This window comes from Lissotriton vulgaris, chromosome 6 (genome assembly GCF_964263255.1).
Source record: "Lissotriton vulgaris chromosome 6, aLisVul1.2, whole genome shotgun sequence".
NCBI lineage: Eukaryota > Metazoa > Chordata > Amphibia > Caudata > Salamandridae > Lissotriton > Lissotriton vulgaris.
In genome coordinates this window covers 775588632-775605726 of record NC_141694.1, presented here as the reverse complement: position 1 = coordinate 775605726, position 17095 = coordinate 775588632, and the positions used below count along the sequence as shown (strand labels likewise).

Genomic DNA, 17095 nt, shown 5'->3' with positions numbered 1-17095 from the left:
GCAGAGTGGCAACTTTCTAAATGTTGCTTAAACTTTAAAAGTGACTTGGGTATGGCGGTACACCTGGTGAAATGGCTCTACCTAGCAATAATGGAAATGACTTCCGGCCTTTGCCTCGAGTGAAGGAGAGATGGGAGGGCACACTAAACATACAGCTGGCCAAGAAGGAGTAGAAAAAGGTCCGGGGAAGCCCAAAAAAAGTGTCTAGAAATGCAGCTTTTAAGCACCTACAATTCAATATCTTCCATAGAACATATTGTACCCCACACAGGATGAATGAAATGTATGGAGGGGCGATCAGGCATGCGCAAGATGTTCATTACTCAACGCTAACTTTGATATATGGTATGGTCCTGCCCTGGGCTTAAGGATTATTGGACCAGGCTAGTAGACATTGTCAACAGGGTCTTGGGGCGCAATTTGGTATACTCCCCGGAGTTGTGCCTCCTGGACCTCTTCCCGAGACCCAAACCCCCAAAAATGGGTCACAGGTTTGTAGACCTGGATTTCCTCTTGGCTAAGAGACTAATAGCCCTTATTTGGGAGGCACAGCCGAGTCCCTTGGTCATAGATTAGGAAACTGATGTATCCTGTTGAGGTAGAGCAGAGGAGAAGGTCTTGATCAGGGAGGATAAGATTACAAAGAGGTGCAAGCCTTTGGCAGAGCCGTGGGCGGACATACTGCGAGCACGGGACACAAGCATCACACCGGATCAAGAGTCACAAACGAGCACAACTGACTCTGAGGGACCCGGGGAGGCACACAACCCTTAATACCCAGCTGACTAGCATAGAGCTTGGGCGTGATTGAGCCCCGGGGGAACTGCCTGTGTTAGCACCCCTATATCAGGCCGCTACTTGCATGCCTCCCTGGATATGTCTGTTGCTAGTCCCTGCCCTTAATTATATGGCGCTCTCTTGGCATTCCCTTCTTCTTTCCCCCTCCCTCTGGAGGCCCCCAACCCAATAGTAGCGATAATAACATTGCCTTTGTTAATGGGAATGACTGAAGTACCCTGGTAGGCGTGCAGATGTTAGTTGTGCATCAAGTTTATGGATGCATTGAGTTAGTTTTCCTTTTTATTTTATTTTTTACTTAGATTTCTTTCTTTCTGCTATTTCTTTTCTGAACTATTGAATGGCAGTAACATATGCACTCAAAAACTTATATATATGTGATGTTTAGTGTTGATAACAAACACAACCATTCACTCTCATGCACGCTGCCATAGTGAGGGGTTAATTTATTGTTAACATAAAGCCAGAGGCATTGGTCACGTTGGAAACAATAGCCATGATCCTAATGATGTAGAGAGCTGATATTTTGACTCAGACGTAAATAAATATTGTGACAGAAAGAGAACTGTTAGAAACTATGGTTGAAATAACATCATTGCTGCCGACATGAAACTGTGTTGAATGTGGTAATGTTACTCTTTTCCAAATGCCAATAAAACAGATCTTTAAAAAATAAAACATTAAAAGTGACATAAATCTCAACTTGACCATCAGGTTGGATTTAATGCCACAATTAATTTGATACCTTACGGTGCCCAGTTAGGTAGTCCCATTCAGAAGTCAAGGTTGGGATGCAAGCCTGCTACCCCGTGTTAGCCAATGGTGATACTAACCTTCCTAAGCAAAATAAACACTCTAGGGGGTTCTGCTGCTAAGACATATATAAAGCTATATGTCTATCCTAACAATGTACAGCTCCATGCCATTGGGCTCTATAGGCCTTCATCAGGGTAGACTTACATATATTGTTTTGGGAAAAGTGGCTTTGCCATTGGTTTTAATGGCAAAGTCAAACTAGCAGTGAACACACTGCTCTTCCAGTCTACAGTAGCAGGCTGGTAGCGAGTTTGTACCTTGTCACACCCAGAATGGACACTCTGCCTTACATGCCCTTAGCACCCTGGGTAACATATACTAGGAACTTATAAGCAAGTCAGCACTTGCCAATTGGGTATAGCCAATTCGACAGAACCTTTGTAATGGGCCAGAACACTGACACTGGGGTCTGGACGGCAAGCCTCACTGCACTCTCAAAGTCGAAAAACCAGAAGCTAGTAGTCCAAACAGGGGAAAGAACTGGGCAAAAACCTGCAAAAAGCCTGTTTCCATACATATTTGAATCTATGTTTTATTACATGCAAAATTAGAGGTAGAATTTAGTGTCCAATCAGCCTGTGCAAGGTGTTGTATGTGTGGGCGAACCACTTGAACAGTTCAAATATTTGGATTAGGAGCTACAGGAGCATTTTGAGGTTTAAGGGGATGTGAGTGCGGGAAGGGTGCCTGAGTGCAAGCCTTATCACTATGGACCTCATTTACGAGGAGTAATGCATCACTGCGTGAAAGCAGCGTTGCGCCACTTCTCAGTGCGCCCTCCTTGCGACACCAATGATGCGTCATATTTACAGTATGATGCATCATGTCGCAAGGAATGACTGATACGTCAGTATAACTGATGTATCTGGCGGCACAAAAAATGGCGCATTGCTGGAGTTGTGTTGGAAGCCTGACGCAACTCCAGCAATGTCCTTTCACATGGGGCAAGCCCTATTTGTATTTCCATATTTAACATCATACAGCATTACTGTCATTTCCCAGTGCTGACGCACAATGTGCTGTCTAGCGCCATTGCAGGCAGACTTGTTCCGGAGTTGTAAGCATGATTGTTTTTGTGCAGGAAGGGAAACTGTACTCCACAAAAACAATCCCTTGAGGCAGTTTCCTCTTTCTATGTGTGCTGCAGAGAAATAAAGATATTTCTTCTCATTACACCTCATCTGGGGAAGCGTAGCATTTTGACGCATTCCCAGGTCTACCGTTAATGGTAAATCTGGGAATGGGCCAGAAACCATGGGTGGAAGAGTGGGTGCACCCACGCTCCAACCGAGGAATGCCCCACCCCAGACAGAGTGACCCAGTGCAGTGATTTGTGCTGCATTGTGTTACTCTAGATCTATCAAGCAATGTGTGGCCACACAAAGTATTTTTCCATGGCTTGATAGATCAAACTTAAGGTTGCATAGCTCATACGTCCTGTTGCGAGTTGCAAGAAAGACTCAACTCTGATAAATATGCCTCATAAACTGGATTGTGTAGCCCAGTTTGCTCATTTAGATTTTTCGGTGGATCCTTGGGGTTTAGTGTGAGAAGTTGGCCTGGTATATGCTGTCCACTAGTCAAAGGGTGCACCTTACACTAGTCCAAACCACCCTTATGGTGAATAGGTCACAGATAACCTTTATAGAAAGCTATCCTAGTGGGAGCTATGGAGAGCAGCCTTCAGGCTAAATGTTGAAGGAATGTAAAGCAGCTTGTTTTACTGGAACAGAACCTCCTAAGTGATCAAATGAAAGGACAACCACACAAGTGTTATATAAAAAATATGTATTTATCAGTAAACACTCTATACTAATCTCTATACGAGAGTAGAGCACAAAGCACACACTACGTAATCAATAGAACAACAGTACATTTATTGCATGTGCTTTAGGTATACTCCAGATTGTATTCTGGGGTACACTTATCAGTCCCCAGAATACCATGTTCCCAGGGCATAGGTACCCCAGAGGCATCCCAGGGGCTGAAGCATGAATTGTGACACCCCTGAGAGGCCGCTCAAAAAGACACCACAAGTCTGCTACTGCAGCCTGTGTAGGAAGGTGCATTCCCCCCTTTACTTAGATATAGGTTCCCTATATCTAATCTAAATCACTACGCATATAAATCTCACCCCTCTGGCAGGCCTTAACAATCCTGAAGGCAGGATGCTAGGTTTCAAGTGAGAGGGTGCCCCTGCAGGAGTAGAGCCCCTCTGCAGCCTTCTGAACCTATTCTCCGGGGTTGTCTGTGATGCAGCCAACCACATATATTTAAGTGCATTATAACCTTGTGGTAAATGCTAACTTTAAAACGGCTACTTATAAACATGTTGTGTTTAGTGTCAAACTCCTTGGAATCATACCCCCCCCACCAGGAACTGGCAGGGGAGGTATGATTCCACCCTCCTAGAGGGACTTATGTGAAATACTGGTACACCCGGTACCAGCTTTCTCAAACTGGGCATCACAAAATGGATGCTGCCAGCCACAGACACGAGTCTGCCCTCCTGCTGCTGAGCCAAACTCGAGCAAAAGAAGGTCTAACAATAGGTTTCCTGCCACAGGGAGGTGTGACCTCCTCCCAGACAGGCTTTAGTATATCGGGGCTGGGTGGGTGCCCTCTAAGAGTGCCAGAAAGTCTGCACTGGGGCACATTTGGTGTCCTTATGCTTATTCCAGCTCAAACCGGTTGCTGGAGCAATTTGCTCCTGCTCTGGTGCAAAATTGGAGAAAGGACATGGGTGCAGCCACCGCTCCGTCGTGTCCTCCCCTAGGAGGATTCCCAGAGTCAGTCCAACCCCTTCCCTAGGTATGAAGTGGGGAACCTGATTACAGAACTTTGGATTTTACCCAGACTTAACTCTGCAAGCCGAAACTAAGTACTTTGATGGTCTACGCTTGGCTGGACGACAGAAGAATCTCCCTAGAAGTAAAGGAGTTACTCCCCTTCAGCAGCAGGCACCTTGACACATCTAACCGGTTTGCATTTCCTGAGCTCCTGAAGACTCCGAAGATTTCTGCAACACAGGAGGTGGGCTCCCAAACATCCCTGAGGTTGATTTGCTCTCTCAGCAATCCTGATACCAGTATCCCTCGTGGGGATGGTGCAACCCGAACCCCTGTGCACCGCGTACGTTTGCAGAAGCATATGCTTTTTGGCGATCCTTGAGGATGTGCTTTGGACTCCATGTAGTCCCATATCCGAGCAGCATTTCCACCGAAGATCTCCAGCCTCCACAGGACGAGATATTCAAGATGACCTGGCTGGTTGGTTGTCCAGCACTAGACCTAGGTTCTTGGCTTGATTGGCCATCATGGTGTTGGTCCTTGATCTTCTGGTGACCAGAATTATTTTGGGAAGTGTTCTTGCAGAACCATACCACTTCTGTCTGAGCTGCATTTCAGACAGTTGGTATTCATTAGCTGGTGATTTCGGACATACGTGAGGTGAAGTTGGTCAAGGTGTTAGATGTTTTGTTGGTGTGGCAAAGGATGAGCTGGCTGTCATCAGCATAGGAGATGATGTTGATTCCATGGGATAAGGGATTGTGGAATTCCTGGATGTCAGTAAGAACTACCAGATGATTACTACCTCAAAAACAAATTCCTCTTGTTTGCCAACTGTGCCACCAGGGCTGGAGTGGAAATCGCAACCGGTCCTGGCAAAGAGCTGGGGCAGCCCGGGTGAGCGGAGTGGGGTGCTATCATAAAGCTTTGTGCCACTTTTGTTGCTGGGGCTGAAATTGCAGCTATACTGCAAAACTGGCCCCCGGTAACAAAAACTGCCCCTCAGGAGTGTCAAACTAGCCCCCACCCTGGCAGACAACTGGGGCAACACACAGTGCCTATGGACAATCCAACCCTGGATGCCACCCTGACACAAAAGGCCAAATTCCTCTAATTTACCCAAAACTCAAACATCTTACTTAAGGAACTCATTTCCAAAAAGACCAGAGCAGCCTGGTTTCAACTTTTCCTCCACAAAAAAATTGATTTTTGGGGAATGACGGTTAAAACCTTTATCCTCTCCTGCTTCGATGGAGGCAGTTTCCAGCTCAATGGCACCACAGAGAGCACCCTTATTCTACTTTAGGCATCCTTAACGGAGCTGGTTGGCTCATCAAGGAACTGAAGAAAATTTACCACATCAACCTTGCTTTAAAGGATCTATACTGGCCCCCATTGCAAGCAAAGATTAGGTGCATCATTTACAAGGCCCCATATACCTAAAACCAATATTTTCTCAGCTAAGAAACTATCAATATATGGAGATTGGTGCAGGATGAGAACCTTTATTATCACCAGATCAAAGAATAAGCACAACAGGAAGACTTTAACATATTCCTATTGGATCTGGAATAACATCCACTATGACATCAAGAGAGCAGCCAGCATTCTGAAGTTCCAGAAGAAACTCAAAGCTTATCTTCTGAATAATTAAACTTCCAATAGGCTTACTTCTCATCCTTCGCTCAAGCTCTACAGCCTCCCTTTGTCCCCGGCCCCTTATGTATTATTACTGAGGCTTGCTCCTATACAGCACTCCATTATGGCTAGGTTTGCGCTTTAGGAATACTGAAACATATATGCACAATCTGTTAACTGGCACAGAAAAGGGGATTGCATTGTTATCAACCACAGTATTTAACACTAGTGGTATTTTCCTGATACACAGCTCCTTCAGAGGGGAGCTAACAATGGGCACTAATTGAAAGTAGAATGATTAGGTTTTGTTCATCTTTCATGATTAAGTTGATAAACAATAGACAGTGGTGAAGGGCAGATGATTTATGTCATTCTGTGTCACCAACAATTTCTACATAATAGTGGATTTATTGCATTCGCAACACAATTTAGCTGTTGTTGCTTATTGCTGTTTGAGGGCATAACACAGTTCATTGTACTATCTTGATGCATACTCAATACGTCACAATGAAGTGCATTGAGAGTTTATTGTCCTTGCCTTGAAAATGTTTCATGGGGTCTGTAACCGTCTTTGATGTTAGACCTGGTTTGAGGGACATGTGATCATTTGCCTCTGCATTTTACCAGTAGCGGCTGCTACCAATTGGGAGTGGGGATTCAGGGAGGAGGGGAGGAATGAAAACAATTTAAGAACACAAAACACACTTACCTGGAAGCATGCATGCCACCGCCTCTACCAGGACTCTTCATCTTCCTCAAGCCCGGCAGCAGGAAGCACCCTGGGCCCCCAGGCTTCCCACAGCCAATCATAACGCTGAAATGCAGTGTTGTGATTGGTCCGAGCATTGTGGTTTGGGGCTCAGACAGGGGCTAGGTACCTGTGCATGTTCTCGACACAGGTTGTAATGCGGCCTGGGTGGAGAACAGACAAATTGCGCATGCCGCTTAGGCAGCCCCAGAAGGCTGGCCAAAGCATCATGAGCAATTACCCAGTGGACCAACCACTCCTCCCCCTGCAGTGCTCTATAAATTAGGGAGCACAGCTCTGCCCCAATCGAGCCACTGCAGTAGGAAAAAAAAAGATAATAACCTTGTGTTATTACTATTTTATTTTTCCTCTTTTAACTGCTCGGAGATCTTTGGGGCAATGCTCTTCCTCCTTAGCGGAGGAGCCGCTGCTGCATTTTACTCACATGACATAATACCTCATGACTTTCAATTTCATGGTGTTAAAATATTGCTAACTTTTTAGACCAACAAAAGATTATGGAAGATACAGCAGATCTAATAAATATCACAAAAAGTTTATCTCGGTATGATAACAAAATCTAAAGCATTATTTTAAAAATAATACATTTCAAAGGGGAAACATTCCCATTGAGCTGGGAGCAAACTCTACTTGTATCTGGGTGCGGCTGCTGCATTTTTCAGGTGCCCCGTACTGCAGGGACCTAACTATTTACTCTGATGAATTCCTCCGAGTTAGTGTTTAATCCTCGTACTCTGGGATAACTACAAGAAATGATTTCCTGGATCGATACTGAAATTTGATTTATGGATATTGGTGACTTTGTTATACTTGGGATTTACATATAGTTTGGAGAACTACCTTATACTAAGGGTCCATACTGATATTTTAATTCATGGATTTTGAGAACCACGTCCCACATTGGAATTATAAATAAATTATGGAAAATTACCTTATACTAAGATATCATTTGGAAGAAAGCCAAAAGCCCTGAGGAAATCATAGGGTCACACCCTATTAAGACGAAAAGCGTTGGAATAAGAGAGTGGTTTATCTTGTGACATTAAAGAAGAAACAAAAGTCCATCCTATTATTCTCTTGTTTGTTAACATTGTTTTATTGAATGCTGTATAAGATACGAGTGCTCCAAAAATTTTGAATAATTTGTTCAATCCCTGATTGGGGATGTAGGGTGTTTCTAACCCTTTTTGAATGCATCGAAGGAATTTAAAATTGTTGTCTTTACTAAAAAGAGTGTGAATACTATATCAGCGCTTGTATACCATTTACACCCGATTTTGGGAATATTGAGCAAACTCTGATTACTTCGTTCCTGCTTTCTTGGAAGGGCTCCAAAACTATTCAATAATACCCCCCACACACCAAAAGCACTCTAAAATTATGAGTAGAGGTGTTCAAATTGGTAATTTTGCAGGCGCAATTATATGAATGTGTCAACTTCTCTACTTTGGAAAGTTATATTTTCAAAACTTTCTCTGCAAAGGAAGACTACCACTAAAACTGAGTTATTGTTAAAGAAAGTTTTTGCATGAGTTATTTTGCAAAAGTACTTTTGCAGGGTTGTGTTAGATCTAATGAAACATCAAGAGACCAGAAAATTTGGGGGCTTTTTTATGAGCCCTTGTGGCACTTTTACGCTGCTGTTGGGTCTTCTTGTGATGCTGCGGCAGAGTAAATAATGTGCCATGTTAGGCCATATTTACAAAGTGATGTATCTAGGCAAATGTGTCATTTGTAAACCCCTGCACTACCTTACACCTGCATCAGGTATAATGTATGCAGGGTGGGCGTTCCCCCACAAGAAAGGGTCGTAGGAGTGGTGCAGTGAAATCTGTGAGATTTCACTTTTCCACTTCTAGAACGCCAATGCATCAAAACCATAGGCCTGCCTCTTGGCAGGTGTAAGGGTAATGCAGGCCCTCTCACATCAGGCTTGCCCCATGTGAAAGGACACATTGCTGGAGTTTCGTATGATTTTAGACGCAGCCCAGCAATGCGCCCCTTTTGGCCCTACAGATATGTCAGTAATACTGACTTATCTATAACTCCTTTCGACATGATGCACTGTATAGTAAATATGGCCCATCCATGGTGTCATTAGGAGGGCGCAGAGAAAAGTGTTGCATCGCTGCTTCGCCACAGCAATGCAACACTTCTGATAAATAAGGCCCACAATGCGTTCACACAGGCAAATATCATATTAGAAAAAAATGCAGAGGGATTACTTAGCAAAGGGTGCTATCATATGAAATTGGCAAAGGAGGAATGCCGGCTCAGAAATGCTAGAAACCTCCTCTGAAGCTGTAAGTTAGCATGCATTGAAGAAACCCTGTCATTACCATTCGTATGTTGGAAATAGGTATCAACACTTTCATAAGGAAAAGACATACATATGTAATTACAGATGGAACTGCGGAATCCTTGATAGTAAAGGACCTTTAAGTGTCGAAAGCATACTAAGGCACGTTTGTGATAGGATAACGCTCATAACTTTGATAAGAAATAGTGATTCTAACTGCTGCACATCACAACATAAGTTGTGCAAATACAGAGCCATGATGCCTTGTGTACTAATGGTTTTAGCATCACAACCTCTTTGATTCCGTAAATCAGTGGGTTTGCGAACGCTAAAACCTTTTTTTAAATATACAGTGTCCATTTAACAATTTGGAAAAAGTTTTTCGTGTCATTAACTTGGTTTAGCAAACCATTGCGAATTACTATTTGAAGCATGTTAAAGGTTTCTCTTTCAAATACCAGTTCTTTAGGATGGGTATTCATGGTTTGCATTCAAGCTCTGGTCGCAAAACATTAATATTTTACACCACCTCAAGGAGGTGGTAAACCATTCACAAATAGGAAAATGTCCTCAGGGGACCCCTTTTCCTTGGTGAATGTTTAAAAAACATTTTTTAGAAGTAGACCGTGGTCCACGGGACTACTGCTTACTAATAAGAAATGTTTTTAAAACAGTTTGGGCCTCATTTATGAAAAGTGGTTCCTCGCTGGGGGAAACTAGAGATGCAACACTTTTCATTGCGCCATCCTTGCGACACGATGGATGCGACGTAGTTACTGTATGAGGCTACATGTCATAAGTATTGTTAAATATGTCGGTATTCCTGATGTATCAGTAGGCGCAAAATTTGCACATTGCTGGGATGTGCCTGAAAACAGACGCACCTCCAGCAAGGTGTCCTTTCACATGGGCAAGTCCCATGTGAAGGGCCATGCATCACTCCTTACGCCTGCTTGAAGCAGATGGAAGGATTTGTCACAGTGGCGTCCTAGAAGTGGCGTAGTACAATCCTATCGATTTCACTGCGCTACTATTAGGAGTCTTTTTTGTGGGAACCACCCAACCCTGCATACATTATACCTCAAGCAGGTATAATGCAGCACAGAGATGCGTCACTTTCTAAATAAGGCGCAGTGTGGCGCATATTTTACGCATCACAAAAAGTGACGCAGCTGCTGCATAAAGGACTCATAAATAAGGCCCTATTTTTTTTTTTTTTATATGCAGCCCATTTCCATTTAGTAAAGCGGGCTGTATAAAAAAAAATACTTTATTGAAAAGCCCTCACAATCACGGTGGCCCCCTGACTCCAACATATCTGTGATTGTAGCTAAAAGTTGTGTCCAATTTGTGACCTACTTCATTACTATTAATGATATACGCAGAATTGCAACTCACTGCAATCCATGTTCTGTGAACCGACATGTTAATACATACGTTGGTTAGCAAAATGCCAATGCATTCTGCAAATATTCATGGTCTCATTTATTGCTTTGCTAGGGGAAAGCAGCGATGCAAAACCTTTGACAATGCCATCCTTGCAACACCATGAATGCACCGTATTGCTGTACAGCACTCCATGTCGCAAGAATTTACAGATATGTCAGTATTCCTGACGTATCTGTAAGTGCAAAATTGGTATCTTGCTGATGTGTGTATGAAAACAGACGCATCTCCAGCAATGTCCCATTTCACTGGGGCAAGCCCCATGTGATGGGATCTGCATCACTCCTTACACCTGATTCAAGCAAGCGTAATAATTTGACAAAGTGGTGTAATGAAATCTCATAGATTCCACTGTGCCACTACTATGAGCCTTTTTTTGCAGGGGAACGCCCACCCAGCATACATTATACCTGATGCAGGTATAATATAGAGGTTTAGAAACTTACGCATCATCCTAGATGCTTCAAATTGCAAATAGGGTGCAAAGTGGTGCATACTTTACTTTGCCACAGCGTCTCAAAATGTTTGCAAAGGCGGCGTAAAGGGCTCAGAAATAAGGCCCTCAATGTGCATTTGAAACCTCTTTTACCAAATACATTTGTATCATGCTAATGTCAGATTTATTTACACTACAGATACAGGCACAGAAAGCTCAGTCCCAACAATCTAACAACCAACCAGATCTTAGTGGCTGTTGTCTGGGTCACTGGAAGCCCTAATGAGAGTCTAATCAATATCTGTTGCTCAGGAATTAAAACTAAGACAATCATCTCTTTTCATTGTGTTGAGTATGTCTTAACACAAAATTGGAGTTGCTACTCATACTGATGAAAATCTTGCATGATCATGTTTAAATAAACGAAAGAATGGTAAAGATTTCTAGCGCGCTGTTCTACTACACAGGGCGTCCTGGCACTAAAAGGAAAAATGCATGAAGCTGGAGTTGGAACGTTTGAAAGAGCAGCATTTTTTTCTGAAGGTAATTCATATCTTTGGTGCTATATAAAAAAAGACACAGCCACTAATATGACTGCAATTCAAGCCTAAAGGTACAAGTGAGTTGACAGTTGAAAAGCATAGTATTTGGGTAGGGGGTAAGGCAGGAATCTGGACCTAAGAAAACCTGGACCTTTTTGTGGAAGGCTCTGTGAACCACAGGGCCTTAAAAAGTCCTCGTTTCTATTTCAGGTCGAATATCTGGCTAAAGCTTAGGCTGGCCATGCCAAACATCCAATCAAAAAACCCAAACACAAAAAATTAAGAGCCGACCCAGGATTTGTGACTGGCTTGCTAGATGAAATTTCCAAAGGATATGAAGGTACGTTAGCACATACGATATCTTCAAATACAACTAGAGATGTTTATCATTATGTCACGCATCACAATGCAGAAAGACACCTTGCTGTACTGTGCTGTGCTATGTGTAAGGCAGAGTGCAGGATTATTCCATGTCTATCAATATATGGTCCATTTCTGCTCTCTACCTGTGGTGGCGCACAAAATGCTGCCTTTCGTCTGGGCAGGCAACCTTGTAATACAGTGCAAGAGTGCCTGAGTTATAGGCAGTATTATTGTTGTGCAGAAAGAGACACCTTCCTGAATAAAAACAATTCTCCAAGGCTTTTTCCGCTTTTACATTTGATGCAGAATGCAGCACATGTAGAATGAGGAAAAAACAAGGAGAAATAAGGATATTTCTCCTCGTTAGACCTCCCCTCGGAAGACATTACGCGTTCCCAGGTCTACCAATATTTGTAAATCTGGGAATGCTTTAGAATCCATGGGTGGAGGCATGGAAACACACACTCTCCACCCCTACCTTGGGTTACTCCAGATTAACAGAGCAGCTCAGGACCACTCAAAGTGGCCTTGCATGGCATGGTAAATCTCATGATAGCTTTTGCATCTTTCTCATCCCCCATGCATGGTACAAGGCTGACACAAAACCCTTTATAAATATGCCTCACAGTGTTGCAACAAACAAAAAATGCATTGCACAATTTCAGAAACAGGGCAAATTACCGTTTCCTGCTAGAAATTGATCCAGAACTTCTTCAAATGTTTCATATGCCTCCATTGCAACCAGCGCTTTGCTAAAATGATGAAGTGAAGTCAAAATATCCTTTGGATTCCTGTGAATATAAATGACCTGTTAAAATAACCACAATATATTAGTAAACATATACACTGTGAACATGTAATTCTACAAATGGGTCAACAGTGAAAATCAGAAACGTTTATTATATTTTTCGGACCAGCTTTTTGACTTATCAGCTCCAACTAATAATAGTAACTTGAAACATGGATACATTTCTTTTCCACCTTGAAAACTTTTTATTTTGTCAGTGCTGCCTGAAGTGCTATTTACAGTTGAAAGTGAAATGCAAGACACACTGTTAACTGAAGGGGAAATTACTAGTATAATAGGTTAGAACAATATGAGGGGATTGGATTGGCTAGATAAAAAAAACAAAAAAACAACTCTATGCTTTGTAGATTATTATCTTTGAGTTACGTAAAGTTCCTCTTTTGTCCAGCTCTAAAGAAGGCCAGTCTATCTAAAGCCTTTATATAGTCTATAGACTTCCTAAGTACCTCATAGAAACAACTAAACAGTAAAAAGTGCATCATATCCTGAAGAGACTTACCGTCGCAGCCACAGGGTATGAGGCACTGCACTCTATTACTACCACATGGTTGCAACAATATGTAGTGAAAAAGATCAAGTCGAAATCTAGTCAGTAGGATCATGTTTACTGTTAACCCCTAGGAGCTGTGGTTGGCACAGTTTTCAGTGTGATATACCTGCGCATGCTGGACTTTCTCAACTCTGTTCCCTCTCTATCCCAGCAGCGCCTTTCGAAAAAACACTGTTTTAGCCAAATTAGGTCCCTCCTGCATATCGCAATCTGGTAATCAAATAGATCTGCCCTTTCCGAGCTGTCAAGGCCTTCTCTAACATACTTAAACCACCAGATACGTGGTTGAGGGAGAGACAATCCTTACTAAGGGCGTTTTCTTTCTTAATCCAAATCTTCATCCACAATGTTAATGGGCGAAAAGCCTAATCATCAGAGAAAGGAAATCCCCAACTCTTCATGCACTACATACGATGAGATGCTCTGCGGAAGTGAAAATACTCATCTCAAAAAGGTGTTTTCAGCAATGTGCAAGGCCTCCAACCAAGTATAACCCCATATCTTTCTCCGGTATGCGACAGTTGCAATGCATTTGGCTCTATAGATCTTCAAGTGGGCCCCTATTGGTTTTCCACCCAGTCTGGAAGCAAAATTTAAAACAGCAGCCTTCACTCGAAATAGGTCCAGTTTCTTGCGACTAATCAAGGGGCACCATGTCAGGGCATAATCAAACACTACTCCCAGATATGAGAAGACATTTGTCTTAGGGATTTACAAGGGTCCTAGCTTTAAGACTTAAGGCTTAGCCGTACGAGGTCTCACCTACATGACAAACGATTTACTGTGGTTAACCAACAGGTCCTCCATAAAATGTACAGTGGAGTTCAACAAAGATTGTAGGCCCCTGGCTATCCTTGCCATGAGGACAGCGTCATCTGCATATAGGAGGACCGGCAGTCTACGCTTATCCACCTGTGGGCATTCGGATTTTGCATCCAAAAGGGCCTTCTCCAGGGAGTTGATACACAGAATAAAAGGAAGGGGGCCAGGACACACCCCTGATGCACCCCTCTCCTAATAGCAAACTTGCGGGACACTTTAAGATCTTTTGAATAATGGACAACTGCTTTAGAGTCACTGTGAAGGTCCTTGTCGACACCAGTTGAGAGCATCATATGCCAAAGCTTTGACCTATTTACTGGATCAAACGCTGAGGTCAGGTCCATGAAAGCTATGTGGACAGAGCCCGTGCGAGCCACAGTGTACTTGTTCAAAACAATATACAGGTTTAAACATTGGTCCACTGTGGAACGAACTGGGCAGAATCCATATTGTACCTTGGCTAGAATATTTGTTTTCATCCGCCCAAGTTACAAGTCTGTCTAAAACCATACGGCCCACCACCTTCACCACGGAATCCAAGAGGGAGATGGGTCTATAGCAAAGAGTGCTATCCTGATCACCCATTTAAAAGACAGGAACAATGGTCGATAAGGCCCATGAGTCTGGGCAGCCAGCCTGAACTGAAGCACCCAAGTTTCCACATTTGCAGTATAGAGGTCTGCCAGAATCCCATCGGGCCTGGGGCCTCATTTTTGCACAGCCCCATGATGCTGGCTCTTACCTCTTGTGCTGTAAATACAGCCTCAGATTTACAATCCACCCTTCCCTGCCCTTCTCTGGGTTTTAGGTCTGACTGGAACATACCCTCAAAATGGTTTGCCCAATCATCCTCTGAGATGTGGGTATCCATTAGATTGTGAGTGTCGCCTGCTAATATGGGGCTGTTGATGATACTGCAGAACTATGAATGGTTGCTCAAAGTGCTGGCCTCAACTAGTTCTGACCACGCCTCGTTTTTCAGTGCAGACTTACACTTTGCCAGGACAGCCTTATAGACTTTCTGGGAGGCTTTTGACAACCACGTGGGTACTTCTAAAAGCCTCCATGATGTCCGATGGGTCTTTATTCATAAAGCTCCAGTGCTTGATATGTATAGATTCCACTCTGTATAATGTAGGGTGAATTTTTGTCTAAAAGCCTTCAGCCAGTGGCTTCATAGAATGTCGAGAGGGCATTTGCATGCTCAATAGCCATATTTGTCAAATGGGAAATGTGTTTATTCTCATGACAATTTTCCTAGATACAGGTAGGATTAAGGGCCTGATTTTGACTTTGGGCAATTGCATCGGCTTTCCATCAGTACAGCTGTGCCAAACAGGTGCAAGGACCAACCGCCGTAATATGAGTTGAACTCGGGTATAGTGCATAGTACTTCGTCTTTCCCATAGCGGTGCCTGGAAAACAGGCAACACAATGGGAATGGCAAAAAGTTCCAGCATGGCATGGACAGTGACATCCATGCCGTGCTGGAACTTGGGGGGAATACAGATATGTTGTGCTCCCCTGAATGTATCCACATGGTGGGGTCATGGGGTACCCTGTAAGGCCCCCTTTGTTCTTCCACTGCCAGCCTTTTCATGACCACCACCACCGCCAGACTCGTAATCAGCCCCTTAACTCTTTCTATAGGAATCGTACTCAAGAACCATCTATAGCTCATACTTCGATGGACCATGCTTCCTGTAAAATGTAATTACTTTTATTTACTTTCACTTTCAAGTAATGACTATCTGCGTAGGCAAACCTTTGGGGGTCAAATCCAGAAATATAATATAGTCTGCATATAGGACAGTCCCTATTGGGTATGACTCAACAGTTGGTGGATCTCCTCTAACACTATCCATCAGCTGTGGCAGATCAGTCACAAAGAGTGAATGGAGGAAAGGCAGCCCTTTTTAAGCCATTTTTTGTTTCAGTCTTAGGTGTAAAGCCATGGTTGTCCCACAACATGACTTGGCACCATGTGGCTGTATGCAAGGCTATTATCAGTTTTAAAAGACCACCTGGAATACCCTTGTCCATTAATTTTTTCCACAAGGTATGCCTGTCCACGCAGTAAAAAGTGATAGAGAAACCGTTAAAAGCTGTGTAAACTGGCATAACCCATTTTTAGACATACTTTTTCCAATATCAGGTGCAGGATTGAAATGTTATCTAGTGTGGAGCAATTTGGTCAAAATCCGGCCAGTTCTAGGGGCAAACTTTGTTTTGCCTTATCCAGTCCCGGAGGTGCAATTATATGGACATCCCTAAAATGTTCCCTGTTGTGTCTAAAAGCGCAATTTGCCTATAATTACAGGGGATATTATTAGGATTTGTTTAATGAAGTGGGAGTATAATGCTGTCCTGCCAGAAATTAGGTATTACCAGTTACGTATCAGAATTTAACCAAGCAGCAAGGTAAGTCACTCCTAGTTTTCTCTCTAACCTAATCACTGTAATAGGCAACTGATCAGACCCTCCTGCCCCTGTGCTTCTTGTGCCCAGATGATATTCTCAATTTGTAATTTTGATGGGAACTGAAGAATCGGGTCATCCCTACATCCCCAGCGACATTCAAAGAGTATAATGAGAGTATATACTTGCTCCAATCATCACAATTTTTTTTAAATTTGGAGTTTACATGTTCAACTACTGCATTCCCAACTGATACTTCAAAAGGACCTACATTTTTTTTGCTCAACAGCTGCTGTGATCTCTACCCATCTCTTATCAGCCTCCTTCTTCTTTTGTGTCTTAAGCCATCCCGTTCTCCTCCATTTAAGAAAGCTTATGATTTTATTACGCTCCTTGAAATAAACAGTAGATTGGTGTCTTTGTAGTCTATTTATCAACCTATTGAGTGTAAACCAGTGTTGAGACTCTTCTCCTGCCTCTTGTGGTTAGTACAGGCCTTATCTGAGAGGGTTGAGATGACCTTTAAATATTTTTGCATATCCTGAACAAATAATTCTGCTGAAATCTACACTTGGGCTGGAATTACTTCTACTGCCCTTCT

At 43.0% G+C, this 17095-nt stretch overlaps 1 protein-coding gene across 6 annotated transcripts in view; it reads right to left on the bottom strand.

Moving 5' to 3' along the window:
* LOC147707970 (amine sulfotransferase-like) overlaps nt 1–17095 on the bottom strand; it is a 429743-nt gene that overhangs the window by 201893 nt on the left and 210755 nt on the right. For all 6 annotated transcript variants that reach the window (XM_086926779.1, XM_086926775.1, XM_086926780.1 and 3 more), the window contains one exon: nt 12578–12704. In XM_086926779.1, coding sequence (XP_086782905.1) covers nt 12578–12704 — 127 coding nt within the window. The remainder of the gene's footprint in view (nt 1–12577; nt 12705–17095) is intronic.